This window comes from Sebastes fasciatus, chromosome 10 (genome assembly GCF_043250625.1).
Source record: "Sebastes fasciatus isolate fSebFas1 chromosome 10, fSebFas1.pri, whole genome shotgun sequence".
Classification (NCBI taxonomy): domain Eukaryota; kingdom Metazoa; phylum Chordata; class Actinopteri; order Perciformes; family Sebastidae; genus Sebastes; species Sebastes fasciatus.
In genome coordinates this window covers 9,665,682-9,684,178 of record NC_133804.1, presented here as the reverse complement: position 1 = coordinate 9,684,178, position 18,497 = coordinate 9,665,682, and the positions used below count along the sequence as shown (strand labels likewise).

The window sequence follows — 18,497 nt, the reverse complement described above, 5'->3', positions numbered from 1 at the left end:
GAGCTACATTGCATGTGCTTTTGGTGGCAGATGGAATCATTGTAATTAGGGCTGTCAATCGATTAAAATATTTAATTGCAATTAATCACATGATTGTCCATAGTTAATCATGATTAATCGTAAATTTATCACACATTTTTTATCTGTTCAAAATGTATCTTAAAGGGAGATTTGTCAAGTATTTAATACTCTTATCAACACGGGAGTGGACAAACATGCTTGTTTTATGCAATTGTATGTCTATATGTATTATTGGAAATCAATTATTAACACAAAACGATGACAAATATTGTTCAGAAACCCTCACAGGTACTGCATTTAGCATAAAACATATGCTCAAATCATAACATGACAAACTGCAGCCCAACAGGCAACAACAGTTGTCAGTGTGTCAGTGTGCTGATTTGACTATGACTTGCCCAAAAAAATGCATGTGATTATCAAAAAGTGGGCATGTCTGTAAAGGGGAGCCTCGTGGGTACCCATAGAACCCATTTTCAGTCACATATCCTGAGGTCAGAGGTCAAGGGACCCCTTTTAAAATGGCCATGACAGTTTTTTCCTCGCCAAAATTTAGCGTCAGTTTGGAGCGTTTCTAGCCTTCTTCGTGACAAGCTAGTATGACATGGTTGGTACCAGTGGATTCCTTAGGTTTTGTATTTTCATATGATACCAGTATTTTCACTCAAGTTGTGTTAAATCGTTAAAGAAATTAGTGGCGTTAAAACAAATTTGCGTTATTATGGCGTTAACTTTGACAACCCTAATGTAATATATCATGACTGAGAATCAATACGAAAACTAGAAACAGAAAAGTTGTTTTTTTTGCCTTTTTTAAGCTACTGTTGCACATAATTCACAATATTTTCAGCAGTTAAATAGCAGATGAAATTTGATGCTGGAGCGTGGTAATGAAAAGATCAGAAGTGGGAACATTTTGGTGGGTGAATCAGACAACTGACAGTTCTTCCTAAGGTGGGATACATCTGCCCGGGGGTGGTGGGTAGCTGTCTCAGAGTTGGCTCAGACTTGTGTTTAGCAGATGCAAGTGGAGGTGTGTGTGTGTGTGGGGGGGGAGGGGGAGGGCTGACTTTTCAGTTTAAAAGCTGACCTCAGAGCCTGGCAGTTACCGGTTATTCAAAGCTGCTGCAACTGCTGCCAACTGTCTTCACCACTTTGTATCGTGAGAGGAAGTAGAGCCAAAGAGGAGTTGGCACAGTTGAAACAGAGGGAACCTCATTATGAAGCGACACAAACATCAACAGATACTGTAAGACAGACAGACAGCGCTTTTATTTACAAGCATTTACATACAGCTTTGACACATAGCTTATTTTACAGTTGTTGCATTTTTACTGAAGATAGCTGCAGCTTATCTACACAACACCACTGTGATGATATTCACATCGATATTGTGTGAGCACACTCATTATGAAACACAGACATGGGTTTGTTCTAAGGCGATGACCTTTTGGAAGGTTCTTCACATTGAGGTCAAAGCTCTTTGGGTCAGTTTTGTATGCAGCTGTAACATGTGGAGTCAGTCTGTTTAAGTTCAACATGATACACTATCAGTCATGTTTAGCCGTGCCATTACTTGAGGAAAAACAACAAGTTAGCCTGTGAATAATACATCAGACCAGCAATACATCATCCTGATTAGGCTCTCATCACCATCCCGTGTCCCTCATAGACAGTAACAGCGTGAAGAGAAGAAGTTGAAACATGTCTCCAAACTTCTACTTTAAACAAACCAGTAATAGTAATAATGCTATGTTGAAGAGCTGCACCAACAATAAATCCAAAAATGCTGATCTCTGATTTGTTCCCCTGTCACGTCCTAAAAAAGACATAATTGAGGGGCTTTATGGCTCCAAGCTATAGACCAGACCAGCGTCGCGTCATCTCCGAGGCTGCGCTCCCTTTTGGAGGAAAGAAACTCGCTGTCACAGGAGAGAAAATGACAAAAAGCTGTTGTGTAGCTGGTTAACAGAGGCGTTCACACTGAGTTTTGAGGCACATACGATACGTGAATATTCACCGTCAGTATGGTAAATGGCTAAATGATGCTGGTGACAGTGACTAGCATGGCTAACGTTAGCTTGAGTGTGAAGCTGCTGCAGTAATACAGTCATACATTAACGTTATAGCAGCATCAGACTGTCGTCTCCAACTAAATCTCAGCTTATAGATCAAACAGTTGGCTATTAACACATTGGTTATTTACAGACAACACTTCGCCTAACGGGATTCAATCAAATACTGTATGTATAGAAGTCTGGATGAGTAATATCTGGCCACTGTGTTGGACGGGGGAAGACTGAATGACGGCGATCAACCCTAATTTATTAAGAAATCGTGAAAGTCCAGCTTCAGGCAAGATCTCAAAATAATTATTAGACGTGTATAAAACAAACATTTGTTTAACAAGAGATGAATACATATGAACTCGTCAAAATTACAATCCAAACACGTCAAATTGCATTGACATCTATGGGATCTTCGGTGTTCTCTCCATGGATGTATTAAGAGAACTGGATACAGTGTTGGAGGCGGGGCCTCGTTTATTGCTATGAAAGTTGCTCAGTTGCGCATGATGCCAAAATGCCAAAATGATGCCTCAACTTCCGCCTGGAAAAACCATGGAGCAGACACAGTAGCGTCCGCTCGGTCACATGGCTCGGTCACGGCGTCCCAACGTCACGCTGTCGTCATGGTTTGCTAACTCCGCCTCCCAGCCCTCACTACAGCCGCGGTCTGGGTCTCATTCATATGAACGGAAGAAGGAAAATAACTCTGGATTTGACTATTAGTGCATTTTACAACTTTTAGGACCTAATGCTTTAAATGAGAACTATTCAAGTGTTCATACTGGGAAGTTGATTCATCTAAAAAAAAATATCTGCTGAGCTACAGACGTCTCTCTCCCAATGTAAGTCTATGGGAAAAAGTCTTCTAACGTGACGGACACGGAAGTTGTAGTACCATCGTTTGGCCACTACGAAAATTGGACCGGCGCTCTTCCTGGAGGCTTGGTCCTATCCCTCCAAAAGAGGGTGTGGCCTTGACTTTTTGTGAAGTACCTGGATGTGCCGTTGTGAATAATGCTAGTCCCTGTCTGAGCAGCTACTCTCCATGCTCGTCAGTCTGTGCTGAGTGGTACGCTGGGTCGGCGAGCTGATTGGGGAGGAAAGCAGCGAGCCGGTGAAGGAGGAGGTGCGCCTGGTGAGGTGCAGCCTGAACTCGGCCGTTACAAAGTAATACAGTAGAGGGTTGAGGCAGCAGCTCAGGCTCGCCAGACACAGAGACACCGGGTGGAACTGACGCACGGCCAGCTTGGTGGCGCAGTGGGACACGATGCCCTGCGACACCATCAGATAGAGCAGGAAGTTGAGGTGGTAGGGTGCGAAGCAGATCAGGAAGAGGGCCGAGCAGCTCAGCACCATCCGCAGGGCGCGCCGCTTCTCGGCGTTGGTCAGCTTCTCGTTATATTTATCAGTCTGGCAGTTGGAGGTGACCGACTGGAGTCGGCTGCGCACTTGGGGGCCGTTTGCGGTCGAGTTTTGCTGCTGATCCTGGGTCTGTCTTTGGTTGAGGGAGCGGGCGATGCGGATGGAGCTGTAACTGATGCAGGCCAAAGGGATGAGGAAACCAAACAGCTCAGCGAGAGTCATCATGGTGACCGCCAGAGAGATCGGCAGACGACGCGTGGGCAAGTCCTTAAAACATCCTCCGACTTTGGTGGAGCCGGGATCGGAGACTGTGCTGGTGCTGGTGCTGGCAGGAAGTTTGGTGTAACCCAAGGGATGCTGGGTAGAGGGGGCACGCAGAGAATAGGACGTGTTGTAGACCGTGTGCGTGCTGATGCCGAGACTGGTGGTGGTGCTGGTGCTGGTGCTGCTGCTGCTGCTGCTCCGCATCAGGATGAAAGGCGAGCAAGCCATGCCGACCACCACCCATACTACGATACTGATCAACAGGTCGTAGCGCCGCCTCCACCGGCGAGCAGAGAACGGGTTGAGCAGAAAGACGCACCTCTGCACGCTGATACACATCTGGAAGCAGAAAGAAATAGTGATGTGAAAACCATTCAGAGCCACAGGAAGTAAATTTGTTTCGAGAACTGGGGAGGTCAAGGGCTTGGACTCGAATGACTTAAATAGATTAGAAATGGCTATTTGAGATCCCTCGCTTCTTCTTTATAGTATTCAGAATTTTTTTTTGCTCACCAGGAACACGATGGCGGCGTACATGTTGAGGTACTTAAGGTAGAAGCAGAACAAGCAGACGCCCCGTCCGAAGGGCCAGGAGTGTGTGAAGTAATAGTGAATCCTGAGGGGCAGAGAGAGGATGTGGGCCAGGTCTGCTAACGCCAGGTTTATCATGAAGATCACCGCCTTGGTCTTCTTACTGCGGGGAGCAACACGCAGAAGAGAAGAGTTAGCCCATATGTCCAGAAAGTGTTTGAGGCTTTATATGCGTGTGTTTGTGCGTATACCTGATGTGTCTGCAGAGCACCCAGAGAGCGGTGGTGTTGAGCAGCAGCCCGGGGATGAAGAGCAGCAGGTAGAAGTAGCTGTACATTTTATCCATGCGCTGATCCCAGCTGGTCATGTTGTGTCCACATCCTGAGGAGGAGTTGGCCAGGGACTCCTCCTCCCACGCTCCAGATACATTCAGAGTCATTTCCTCTTTCACGCTGGCAATCAACAGCCCTGATCAGTCCTTCATCATGTCACGCTCACACACCGAACACCTGCAAGAGAAAAAGTAGAGGTGACAGGTAATGAAACTGATACTGTAAGCATTATTTTCTAGCATAATATTCCCAGAAAATGTATTGGTATAATTTCTTAATAAGAGATCCTTTATAAAGAAAGTTGTAACTAATGGCCTTTTAACATTAATTAATAATTAATAAGGACAACACTTGGGTTGACAGGTTGTGAAGAAAAGTTGAGATTGAAAAGCTCAGCATTTGGCTGTTGACATTGCCAACTGCTCTTTTAGTCACATCTTTGACTGGTGTTTTTCCTCCTATAACCTCTTATTATGATTATTATTTTTTTGCTTGCTTGCTCTTTAGTTCAGCAGGAAGACTCTTCCCATGGACTGTTGGACCAGTTACCTTCTGGAAAAACAAGGCTGCATCTGGACTACAATACATTTTTTAACAACTTATTAACATTTACAAATGCAGACAATGTTTTTGTATCATGTCAGCAGTTTCAAATGTCAGCAAGCCATCAATAAAAGGGTCATGAGTTTCACTTTCTAATAAGCCATCACATCTACTGTTATGGATACAGTTACGGTCATATACAACAGTCATATCAGTACTGTAAGTTTGCAGAAACTATGCAAAGTAAGCAATCAGAAATGTTGTGCTGTCTTGCGATTTACTGTAAAAAGACTACAGTTATCAATGTTTATACGTCATTAAAGTGGCACCACTCAGCCTTTAATAAAGGTTTTTCTTTCAACAATCCATTAAATCTGCAGTTGTGAATATTAAAAAGTAGTTCATAAATGTATTTCGGCCCAGATGCAGTCCTTTTTCCAGAAGGTAAGTGGTCCAACAGTGCACTAGAAGGGTCTTTCTGATGAACTTAAGTGTAGTATAAATAAAAAGCGGGAAAAAGAAAAGATTTTTCACGACCTGGCAACCCAAAAGTTGTTGTTATTGTTGGCTCATAACAGAATGATTTGTTAATATTAATAAAGCCATTAGTTATAACTTACAGTGTTTACATATTACATGAAATATACTACGGAAAACAAATCAAACATCAAATTCCTGTAGTTCACAAATGTAACAGGAAATGTGCAGTAAGCTGACCTGCCACGGAATTATTTCACCCCGTTCTTGTATGTACAGTTTCATCCGGCTAAATCATGGCTTGGCTTTCTCAAGGTATGATGAAAACATTTGTATCCGTCCGTGCAATAATGTATTAAAATGAAACAGGGTTATGAAAAATACTGACAGAAGCTGTAATAAATCAGAGAAATTTGTCTGGTCAAAGATTGCAGCAGGAAGCGTGTGGAATACAGACAGAGCATTTATTCTGCTTATCACTGTAGCATCGCCCTCCACACCCTTCCTCTGCTTTCCCCAGAGGGGGGGGGGGGGGAACGAGAAACGGCGACAGTTTATTTTTTGCTGCTTTACTGTAATTTTCACCTTTGACCCCTATTGACTGTTGAGGCTATCAGTCTGCCGCAGTCAGCTAACTGATCCTCTCACGTTACCTGTATAGTTAAGAGTTGTGCAACAGTGAAACTTAGACTTGAATTTAGGGAAGTACGTAGGTTCGAGAGAACTTGCACTTTCTCAGCATTGTTGTGTAAGTAACATTTGTCAAATTTAAAACCCATTTGATCAATTTCTCAGGCTCTGTCTCATGTTTCAGTCTCAAAATCAAATCCCAGATGACATTTTAAATTATTAAATAGTACTGCAGTGATATATTTCAGCCTGCAACAGACACAAAAATGTTTTTTTTACATTTCACACCTAATTTGAAATGAATAATGCCTGTAAACACACTGCACATACTGTTACATTTTGAATGCTAAGTGAAAGAGGATTTCATAACAAACCCCCTGTCATCAGCAAAATGTGAAGCACGACTGTGACCACAAATGTTCAGACAAAGCACACACACACATTATTTCTCTAACTAACTAAAAAACTATGTGATTACCTTGTTCTTCTCTGTCGTCTCCCTAAGTGATCAGCGTGGACGGAGAGGGGGGGGCGAGGTCAGAGTGACCACCAGCGACCACCTGCTCCAGCAGCTTCACACTCCTCTGTGATACAGCAGACAGACTGACGCACTCTCCTCCTCCAGCGATACAGCACAGTGGCAAATGGTCAAACCTTCCTGTCAAGTGTGTGCATGTGAGTGAGTCTGCATTAATAACCCGCCAGTGATGTGGTTTCTGTTTGAATGTCTTTGCACGAGGCAGTGGCGTGAGCTGCTTTTTAGGTATGGTGATGAGGGGAAGGAGAAGCTCTGCCCTCAAGCGCGCCAGTGTTTGTCTACCGTTTGTGACGTCGCTGAGCTCCGAGCAACTCAGCCCAAACTTAAGATTGGCCACACAGAGAAGGTGAGAAAATTAAACGACTGGTAAAGACATTAATCTAAAAGAAGACAGACAGATGGGGAGGAAGATGTTAGTTCCTCTTACCTCTTACACAACAGAGTCAGAGCAGTTTGTATCCACGCTGCTATACTGTATTGTAGAGTAGATGTCTCAATTTGCATTTCCAATATTTGGAGAGAAAAAATGCATCAACCGCTTCCCCTATCAGATGCTACACTTCCTTTTTGAAAGCTGTTTATCATAGCATTCATTTTGTAAAGTATCCGTCTGTGTACACCTTTCCTGTGTGTCGTCTGAGTTTCAAAAGGGCTTGATTTTTTGTTTTACCAATAGCGAGGAGTTGCTGTGTGCCCTTTGATAATTCAGTTATGGTTTCAGTTGTGTGCCATCTAGAAGAAACATATTTTCACATGGCTCTAAGATGCAAAAAAACAACCTACAGTTCAACGCATAGCAGCGGTTTTATCCATCCTGTTAGTTTCACATCACTCTGTATGAGAAGTTACACCCTGGCAAGAACTCAGGCTTGAACCAGACATCTGCTTGGCCTGTGTGTGTGCCTTCAGAGCTTCATGTGCTGCTACAGCACGTTTTCACCACAACACCCCCAGTTCAATATATATATAGAGCCAAGACAGACAGTGTTTTGACGTCAACCGTCAATGGAGTGTATTCGGATGTATTCACTCAAATGTTTGTTCTGATTTATGGCCACTAGAGGTCAGAACAGGCCAATGCTCTCAGTATACTGAGCTACAGTATGCAGTTTCCTCTTTTACGATTGCTCCATTTGAAGGGTCGAGTGCTGCAACGTTTCGACACATTCTTGACACGATCCACTCGCGGGTTAAAGGCTCTCTTGCCTCCACTCCCACTCCAGGATATTAGTCCTCCTCTCTGCTACCCTTGACCCCAAAGCCCAGAGGAGTCCATCTACTGTTGTCTCCACAGCTGGATGCACATGGTCACATCACTCATGCTATCAGAGAGGCCTGCTCGAATTACTATAACTTTCTCTCTCTCTTTCTCACTCTGTACACACAGCTGCTGCAAGTATAGAGGCGTAACACATTCCCAAGTAGGGCCATGGGTCTTTAACCCGGCATGGCTCTATGAAAGAATAGATAAACAACTTGTACTAACATCTTGTATCATTTCCCAGACAGAAGTTGGTCCCCCTCTCCAGTAGGAACCTGTTGTATGCATAAAAAAACTTACAGTCGACCCTGCTGCTGGTCCTTACAGTAGCTCAATGCACTGTCACTATTAAAGGTACAGCGTGTAGGATTTGGTGACATCATTTAATTCAATAAAGAGTTGAAGAGGGACTAAAAGCTTTCCAAGCTAGCTAGCTTACTGTCAGTTAGTTAGACTTATATAAAGCCCTAGACTGTATATAAAGATGGACGAAATGACAGCTAACCAAAAGTGAAGCCGAAACATCTCAATCGCCCCCTGGTGGCGGGCTGCAGTATAGGTCAAAAATCCAGCCCCCTTCATTGTAGTGGATGGGACATGGGCCAAACTAAAAAGTCAAATTACACGTCAAATACATTTTTCCCAAAGATGGTTTCTGTCATTTAAGGTAGTTCTTATCACACTGATGTATGTTCAAGTGTTCATTTTTCTGATAAGTTTGATTTTAATTAGTTATTTGATGCTATAAAAAGGGGGTGAGACGTCATGATTGACAGCTGTGATTGACAGCTGCTCTGAGTGAAGTAGTCGCAGTCGGAGGCTCGGTAATTGTACAAGAGAGGAGATGTAACTTTAACTTTTTATAACCATCACCAGTCTGTGTAGTAGAACATGTGTCAATTTGATCATAAATGTAGTTATAGAGATATTATGGATAGTTGTTGTGTCTTTCTAGCCAAACAGCTACCGTGGTGCTAACGTAGCAGCTAGGTGGCTCACGCTAACAAGCTATGGCCGTGCTCTGGTCATGATTGGCTCGGACGGGTGTGTGGGCGGGACCTCGATACCGTGGCTCCAGCCCCCCGATCACTACTGTGCAGACTCTGGTTCATCTATATATACAGTCTGTGTATCCTGCCTGATACTCCAGGCCTTTTGGATAAAGTATTCACCAAATGCCCCACAAATTCAGACGCACAAACTCCTGGATCTGCTGACATGACTGTTTTGCTGTACGTGCCGTATTAACACGATGATTTGGGGTACTTAGTCAACAGTGTTCACTCGTACTTAGTGCACGTTGCTGTGTGTAAGAGACTTTGAGCAGATCTGCAGTCTAAGGCCAGATTAAGACAGAGAGACCTCATTCAGAAGCAAACAATGGACCATTGCTCCGGTCATTATGGAGCATTTGGCCTGTGACCCAGCACACAGGCCAAGGTCCTCGACTGGATCAGTGCTGCCCTCTGCTCCGACAACAACACCGCAAGAAAAAACTCCTCCATGAGTTCAAACCTACAGTCATGCTGATGAAAGCCAGTTCAGATTGTGTTTGACGGAACCACCAGGCACGAGGCGCACAGAAAATAATAAATGCAGCCACGAAAGCAATTCAAAACAGACATTTAATGGCCTCAACATCAACATGAGACACATTGTACTCAGTAGGTCAGCGCGCTGCCGTGTTATAATAACTCACCACACTAATGAGTGTCATGACATTAACGTCTAAAATGATATAATGTGCTGTGAAAGCTTGAACTTTATAACAATACAACTTAAGGGCTCAGTGTGTTACGAAAGTACTAAACAGCATATTTCAACAGTGTGGTTGGAAAAGCTCCATTCTGTCCACGATCCAGTGCATTTGTGAGTGTTTGTGTGCCTGAGTGCTGATGTGTTGCAGTCTCTTTTAGAGGCTCTGCGTGTCTCTGGACAATAGTCCCGGTGTGGCTGGGTCTCTGATCCCCGTAGTGTTCTCTCATAATAAACACACACAGATACATTCCTCTGCTCTCCAGCGGTGGATTAATCCGTAAATCCCAGGCCATACCTCAGGATTTACCTCAGGATTTAGCTAATCTGCTGAGTTATGTGTTTGTCACTTCCAGGACCAAACAGCTGATTGCTTTGTTTTTAAAAAATTCAGGGCTCCTGTCAAACCCACATTGTCTTTCTTTAACCTTCCTTCTTCAGTCAGAACTGACTCTCAGACATTTTTGACTCTTTTCCATTGCTGGCCGGATTGTGCGTGTCTCTGGGGAGAGTGTTCGCCGTTTCCTGGGTCTCGGTCTCACTGCGGGGGATGCTCTCGGCCCGGGAGCCCGGCCCTTTGCCCATGGTTAAGCTTTTCTGGAAGCTCTCTGAGGTGAAGTAGTAGACGACGGGGTCCAGGCAGCAGTTGAGGCTGGCCAGGCACAGAGTGATGGGGTAGAGGGTCCGGGCGAAGCGCTCAATGGCGCAGTTCGCCAGCGCCTGGGTCCGCACCAGGGCGTACAGGAAGAGGATGGAGTTGTAAGGGACAAAGCAGATGATGAAGATGCCCAGATGGACCACAATCATCCGTAGGACGCGTCTCTTGCTGTTACAGCCGTGACCAACAGTCATAGGGCGCCGCAGCGTCCGCAGAACGAGCGAGGAACAAACCAAGTTGGCCAGGAGGGGGAGGAGGAAGCCCACAATCTGGGAAATAAATAAAAAACATGACAAAACTTTACGAAAAAGTGCAATGTATCTGGTTAGCTTGATAAAAAAAGTGTATAAATGGTGTGTATGTTAATGTGTGTCACTATCAGAACGTCACTCACCTCGATGAAGATGGTGATTTTGGACAGGTAGGTCCTCCAGGTGCTCTTGGAGAAGCCCTCAAAGCACGTGGTGGCTCTGTTTGTGCTGTTAATGGTGGAGAAGAAGGTCACCGATATTCCTCCTCCCACGATGGTCAGCCACACGCCGGCACACACCAGCGCCGCGTTCCTGCGCGTGCGGATGGAGCGGGAGCGGAACGGGTAGACAATCGCCAGGAAGCGGTCCACGCTGATGCAGGTGAGGAAGAGCATGCTGCCGTAGATGTTGGTGATGAAGGCTGTCCCCGACACCTTGCACAGACTGTCTCCGAACGGCCAGTGGCGGTTCACGTTGTAGAAGACCTTGAACGGCAGCGTGAAAACAAACACTAAATCGGACAACGCTAAATTAGTCATGAACATTGTGGTCTCGTTGCACATCTTCATCCGGAAGCAGAACACAAAGAGGGCAGCGCAGTTGGTGATCAGGCCCAAGACAAAGACCACGCTGTACACCACCGAGTACAAGTTGTACTTGAAGGAGTCGTCGATGCCGCAGTCCTCCATTCCGGTCTCGTTGAGCACCAGGCTAGCCATGGTGATGGCTTAAACAGGGAGGTGTTCGCTCCACAGAAAAAGGGTGCACCAAAGGCGTCAGGAAAGGGGGGGCGGATGTCTGGGGACGGGAGGTGTCAGCAGGGGATCCACCAGTCAAGTCTCCTCCAGGTCATCGTGGACATTCAGACACAAATGGAGGCAGACAGAGTCAGGATGCACGACTGCAGAGCTGGTCAGTCATCCTGTGGAGAGAAAAGGAAAAGCACGCGGTCACTTCCTCTCTATAAAAGTTACAGACCGAGAAGCAAACGACTCCGGTTCTCCATAAGACGAAGCACATATGGTACACCCGTACGCCTTTAGCCATTATACCAAGCAAATATATATGTTCAGTCTATTTAAGTGTATAGAAGGCACCATGAGAAAAAGATAAGAAAACAAAATACAAAAAAGGAAAGGAGAAAAATAAAATAAAAAAAAGAATCACTGAAAATAATAATAATAAAAAAATAAAATAAAAATAAAGTATTTCATTAGCCCTCTTCGGTCGCCTCCGGGATACACCGGACCCCATAACATTAATTGACTCATTTACTTAATTTTTTTCATTACTATTATTATTATTATTATTATTATTATAATATATATATATTATTACTATTTACTTTTATATTTTCCTTAATTGTATTATTATTATTTACGTAGTTATTGAAGTTATTTATCAACATTATTACATATACCATTTATTTACATACATTGACATACAGTGCCTACACATGCCTATTACACACTTACACAACACACTTTCATACATGCACACAAACACTTACAATACTCCCACTAACAACAACAATCAAAAATCTGTACCATATTCAAACAACAACATCTGTTTCATACGTTTATGTTAATGTCTGTATATTTCGTGTTACATCGTTGTCTGTATAGACAGACATTTATTCCATGTTACAGCAGGGTGAATTTTGAATGTACAATTTTGAGGACGTTACCATGAATGTGCCAGAGTTGTAGGATATTCTCTGATAGGACACCAGGTCAACATGACAAACATATATGACTGTCACATTATTTTTTATAATATTAACCAATGTGTCTTACACGCTTCACAGTGAAGTAAAGTGAAGTGGCATACAATCCAAATCTTTCGCAGAGAAAGAAAGAAATGTGAAAAATCAACTTTTTAACTTGTATTTAGTACATTTTCAGTGTTGCATAGCTGTGACATTTGGTTTATTTGTATGTTTGTCAGTGTGTGTGTGTGTGTGTGTGTGTGTGCTTTTATGCAACTGGTCTGTTATCTGTCAGTACAAATGAAGTCCACAAATCCACAGGGTTTCAGTTCACATGGCAGTGTGACATGCGGCTGCTGTAGATAAGAAGGTAAAACACACTTCAGTCTGAACTTTCCCATTACCTATTCTGTTTACCTCTGCTGTGGGGACGGGAGGGAGGAGATACAGATGTACGATTGTTTGTGTTATGTTAGAGAAATCTAATTGTGACAACCAGGGTTGGAAAATTAGCATCAGCCACCAACCAAATGCTAATAAAATATGCTAGTGGCTGCTAGATTCACTTCACTCACCAGCCAAAAAACAATGGTAATCTATTGAGTGTCTGGTCGATTTTGGACTCCGCATGGCATCACATGGGCCCTGTGTGCCAGTGCTGCTTTAAAAAACTCTGTTGGAGCTCAGTCACTGCTCCCCTCTCCTTACTGAGACACCCATTTGGCTTTTGGTTGGCGTTATGGTTTGTGTTGCTGCACCATACAACATTGCACCCACACACTTTTCCACTCATGCACTCACTTCCACTGCTGAATTTACTGATCCCACGTGTCACTGTTTGTTTAAGTGTTCCTCTTATGTTTTCTTTTAATTAATACCTAATCTGTTAATTGGCTTTGTTGCGTGTGTCTCTCTTTTTTGTCATGGCCCTGAGAGCACACAAACTACTATGGAGGATGAAACCTGCCAAAATAAAAATTAAAATAAATAAAATAAATAAAATAAATAAAATAAATAAAATAAATAAAATAAATAAAATAAATAAAATAAATAAAATAAATGTACCAAAAATAATATTACAAATAAATGTAAGCATTAATTGATTGATAAAATGTGACATCAATTGATATTTCTGTTGTAATTTGCTTCTTTATTTATTAACCTCCGTATCAATTCTATCCAGGCATCAGCAGATGGAGATTTCCACTCTGAATGAGCTCAACCTCTGGGAGGAGACTGGTAAATAAAGACGCAAATTAAAACAGAAATATCCATTTAGGTAACATTTTTATCAATTAATTAATACCTACATTTATTTTTAATATTATTTTTGGTACATTTAACAGCTTAGTTATTTATTTATCAAGTAATTTATTCATTTTTTATTTTTGCAGCTTCCGTCCTCCATACACTTCAGCTACATTCATTCATGAGCCGATGTTAAAGAGCCCAGTGTGAAATCCACTTCTGACCTCAAAAGTGCAGAAAATGTCTAAGTCTGAGCTCCAACTGGAGGAAGTAAATAGGTCAGCATGATGGCTTGGCACAGAAGCTGCTCCCACCTCACACAGCAGTGTTGTCATGATACACAATCGTTTTGTTGTCAAACATGAACAATTAAAACGATTCGGCATTGTGAAAGACAATGACGTTTTGTAATATTTACTCAAAGCAAAATATTTGTGTGTGTGTGTGTGTGATGTCAGAACAGGAAGTAGATTGTTGGGAATGTGTTGAGTTATCTCTATCACACCATGCTGTGTTATGCTTGTGATATTCTACAACCACAATAAACTTGATTTTTTTGTATTGTGGAAGTGATGACCGAAGAGTTATTGCTTCATAAAATGAACAATGTATGTTGTATAAAGACCAATTCTTCATGATTCAAATAATCAGGATGTTTTGACTATTTGCTTAAAAAAACATGTGTTTGGATTCAGTCAAAGACTTCAACTAACTTGAATGAGCGATGACACATTTCCTTGTAACACAATACATATCAAACCAACTAAATGATTGTGGATTTTTGTTATTATAGGGCAGCAGATATACAGTATTAAAGCTAGATAGATGTGTTTATGACACCCACGGCTACTATCATTATTATTATTAGCCATATTTCTATTATTAATACTGCTACTATCACTACTGTTATTATTATCACTATTATACCCACTGCTGCTATTAATATTATTAGTTGCCATATTTCTATTATTATTTCTGCTATTATTACTGCTATTACTATTATCATTCTATTATACCCATCGCTTTATCTATTATTATTATAGCTGTTGTGCTATTATTGTTGTTGCTGTGCATCTTCTCTCTCTCTCTCTCTCTCTCTCTCTCTCTTTCTCAGCACAGCAAATCCATATTATGGACTAAAACCTCAGGACATCTCGGCCTCTGCTGTATTGATCGTGACCATTCTTTTATCTTTCTTTACTAAAATCTCTTTCCCAAGTCCTCCAACTTTACAGGAGTGCAATTCTACTTAACAAGCCTATTCAACAAGCTAAACTGGCCTTATCTCGTGTTGTGCAACAGAGCTAAAGCAGCAGCAGGGAGGTGGTCGACCTTTTGGCGTCCAGTGTAAAACTCCTGAGTGTATCTGGAAAGATTCACTCTATCCATCTTTTCACCACACACAGACACACAAAGGCAACGCTGTGAGTGTAAGCAGTCCATCAGCGCCGTCCTGTGCCAGCTGCAGTGTGACATCTTTACTGCGTTTTCACACGCCTCCCAGAAGGCCCTCACAATACCCTCACTGTACCCGTCTGCGCCAAATACACACCTACATATGCGCAAGTCTCCACAAGTGCATACACAAGCAGGCAAACACTTCCATGTGCCAGTCCTCACACACACACACATACACACTTTAGGGTTCTGTGTACTGTGGCTCAGTCCCAGGACCTCTGACAGTGCCGGCTTCATATTCAGCTGATGTTGTTTCTGCAGGGAGCAGCCAAGTCTATAGAACATTGAATTTGGCTGCTGTACAGTTTATGTGTAAGGAAACAAGAACCACCTCTACTACAGAGCTGCAGAGTCACATAAGCATGTTGTAGATTTCTAGGAGCCCTACCGAGCGATTTCAGACCTGTGTGTGTGTGTGTGTGTGTGTGTGTGTGTGTGTGTGTGTGTATGTATGGATTTCATGTACAGGTCGCAGACAGCTGCAGAGTTGAAGGGTTTCCCCCCGCAGTCGGCCGTGGCAGTGACAGAAAACAGGCCTCTGGGACCCGCTGATCTGAACGGATCGAGTTCAGGCTCAGCTCACATCCAGCTGTTCCTTTCTCTCACATGCTAGGAGGAGGAGAGCTGAAGCTGGAGGACAAGCAGGCGTGCTGTGTTCAAGAGGACATCTTCACTGCTTACAGCCAGTAGAGCTAATAAAGTTAGTATACAGAGGATGTTTTTAATCAGAAAGGTCCACCAATATCATGAATAATGAATATGAAGTCCTCCAAATACTTCTTTATGAGGTTTATAATGTTCAATTTCTATTGGAGCTGTAAACCGAATCATAAAAAGAATACACTATTCAATCAACACCTATTACCGGAGGCCAACTGCAATTCAGTGGTGCAATGGAATTTAATACATTTACTCAAGTATTGTACTTAAGTACAATTTTGAGGTACTTGCACATTACTTGAGTATTTCCATTTTATGCTACTTTATACTTCTACTCCACTACAATTTGGAAGAATATGTATTATTTCTGTACTTTTAACTCCATTAATTTGACATTAGTTACTTTGCAGATTCAGATTATTAATACAAAATATAAATCAACTAATAAATAAATAAATAAAAAATGTAATTAAATTTAAATAAAAAGAAATAACATATTAATATGGATTAAGCTACCCATCAGTTAAAACATTAATGATGCGTACACATCAATGCATCACTTATTATATTCCAGTGATATAATAGCCTATAGGCCTATATTATTCTGAAATGTGCCATTATGCACAATGAATACTTTTTTACTTTTGGTACTTTAAGTATATTTTGATGCTGATACTTATGCACTTTTACTTAAGTAACATTTTTATGCAGGATTTGTACTTTTACTAACAGCGTATTTTTACATTGTGAGATTGCTACTTTTACAAAGATCTGAGTACTTCTTCCATCACTGCTGCAATTTGGAGTGATGTAGTGAATTTGCATTAACCTATATTGAAAGGTGTTGTTCTGTGCCCCTATTAATTGGTCTAAATTAATTGCTAATACTTATGCACTTTGACTTAACTAACATTTTGTATGCAGGATTTTTTACTTGTAACAGAGTATTTTTTACATTGTGAGATTTTAACTTTTACACAGATCTTAGTACTTCTTCCATCACTGCTGCAATTTGGAGTGATGTTGTAGTGAATTTGCATTAACCTAAAAATTGAAAGGTGTTGTTCTGTGCCCTTATTAATACGTCTAAAATCTACAATATTACTTATAATGATCCATTCTTTGAAAAAAACAAAACCAAGTTGAGTTCTTGAAGGGGCTGTATTATTAGCCTGTATTGAAATGTGTTATGTGTAGTTCAAAGCCTTGTCAATACACAGTAAATCTCAGCACTCTATATGGGCCTATAGCTGCATTAATTGGTTCTCTTATGTGGAAAGCAGCTAATATTTCCTCAACTAAACAAGAAAACATGTTTTTGTCGACTTCACACAAACAAGTGATTGTGTGAAGACAAAGCGGACAAGACTTACTGGCAGCTGAATGGATGGTGACAGCTCACCTCCCGGGTCACTGATGTTTGTCAGTCTGGAAGCGGCGCAGCTGTCATGAGACAAACTCCACAGATAACGTTACTGTTTCTTCTCAAATGTGTCGGTACTGCTCAGTCTGTCTGCTTGGCCTCGTAATTTCCAGCTGTCCCGACTCAAACTCTTCCAAACTAACACCAAGAAGAAGAAGTCACAGAACAAACACTTCTCCAATTAGTCCTGACTCCTCGCTCCGTCCAGTCCGGTAGAAACTGAACGCATCACATCCAGCGACGCGCCTCTGCTCACCCGGGGTGTTCGTGCGCGAGGCGTGCACGCGCGTGCGTGTGTGGATGTATGTATGTTGGAGGGTCTGCTTCACGGCCACAGGAAACGAGACAATAGCACCACGGCTGGGCAGTATAGGGAGGAGAGGAGGAGGAAGAGGGGGGAGTGTGAATAGGGGATTGTGGAGGAGGAGGAGGAGGAGGAGGGAAGGACAGAGGGAGAGAGAGGTGGGGGGGGGGGACAGGCTGCCTGGTGTCATCAGAAAAAACACTTTTATATTATACATATAGCTGCAAGTGGTGGAAGAAGTATTTTTAGGGACCATTTACTTGAGTAAAAGTACCCTTGCAAAAAAATTAAGTTTATTGTAGTGTGCTATTAGTACACTTCTTTTAAACTAAAAATAAGAGAGGATGCTTTCAGTTTACTTTTGTACTTATCAGAGTTATACCTACAATACAATTATACCTAAGTATCCTTGGCTTACATGTCAAGGATGCAGAAAAATCTAAATATACCTGGCTTATACTCTCACGTATACAGAAAAGTCTAAGTATACTTGGATTATACTAACAAGTATACAGAAGATTCTAAGTATACTTGGCTTATACTGACCAGTATACAGAAGATTCTAAGTATACTTGGATTATACTAACAAGTATACAGAAGATTCTAAGTATTACTATAGTAGTACGATAAGATTAGTTTTTTATTTTCTATTAGAATCTGAATATGCAAAGTAACTAAAGCTGTCAAATAAATGTAGCGGAGTAAAAAGTACAATATATGCTTGCAAAATGGAGTGGAGTAAAAATATAAATCAGAGCTATACGTAAAAATAAAATTATACTTAAGTATACTTGGCTTACATGTCAAGGATACGGAAAAATCTAAGTATACTTGGCTTATACTGACAAGTATACAGAAAAGTCTAAGTATACCTGGCGTATACTCTCAAGAAGAGTCTAAGTATTACTATAGTAGTACGATAAGATTATTTTTTTTATTTTCTATTAGAATCTGAATATTCAAAGTAACTAAAGCTGTCAAATAAATGTAGTGGAGTAAAAAGT

The 18,497-nt window shown here is 41.9% G+C and overlaps 2 protein-coding genes and 1 long non-coding RNA gene across 6 annotated transcripts; 1 reads left to right on the top strand and 2 right to left on the bottom strand.

Moving 5' to 3' along the window:
- Window positions 1-1,270: 1,270 nt before the first annotated feature.
- Window positions 1,271-6,997, bottom strand: p2ry10 (P2Y receptor family member 10). Of its 2 annotated transcripts, none has more exons than XM_074647978.1 (4): window positions 6,708-6,997; window positions 4,499-4,756; window positions 4,230-4,410; window positions 1,271-4,055 (listed from the first exon to the last, which is right to left on the bottom strand). In XM_074647978.1, exons 2-4 carry the CDS (start codon window positions 4,684-4,686, stop codon window positions 3,108-3,110), a joined length of 1,317 nt encoding a protein of 438 aa, XP_074504079.1. In that variant the 5' UTR covers window positions 4,687-4,756; window positions 6,708-6,997; the 3' UTR covers window positions 1,271-3,107. The 2 variants fall into 2 exon arrangements, with proteins under 2 accessions (XP_074504079.1, XP_074504080.1); XM_074647979.1 differs by lacking the exon at window positions 6,708-6,997 and adding an exon at window positions 5,840-6,673.
- On the top strand, window positions 6,772-14,217 carry LOC141775061 (uncharacterized). 2 transcript variants are annotated; one of them, XR_012595545.1, is made up of 4 exons: window positions 6,772-6,904; window positions 6,993-7,113; window positions 13,584-13,639; window positions 13,795-14,217. It is a non-coding gene; the product is annotated as an uncharacterized LOC141775061 (long non-coding RNA). The 2 variants fall into 2 exon arrangements; XR_012595544.1 differs by having other exon boundaries at window positions 13,584-13,679.
- lpar4 (lysophosphatidic acid receptor 4) lies at window positions 9,636-17,576 on the bottom strand. 2 transcript variants are annotated; one of them, XM_074647980.1, is made up of 3 exons: window positions 17,140-17,576; window positions 10,836-11,614; window positions 9,636-10,710 (listed from the first exon to the last, which is right to left on the bottom strand). In XM_074647980.1, exons 2-3 carry the CDS (start codon window positions 11,409-11,411, stop codon window positions 10,225-10,227), a joined length of 1,062 nt encoding a protein of 353 aa, XP_074504081.1. In that variant the 5' UTR covers window positions 11,412-11,614; window positions 17,140-17,576; the 3' UTR covers window positions 9,636-10,224. The 2 variants fall into 2 exon arrangements, with proteins under 2 accessions (XP_074504081.1, XP_074504082.1); XM_074647981.1 differs by having other exon boundaries at window positions 17,169-17,576.
- Between the last annotated feature and the right edge of the window lie 921 nt (window positions 17,577-18,497).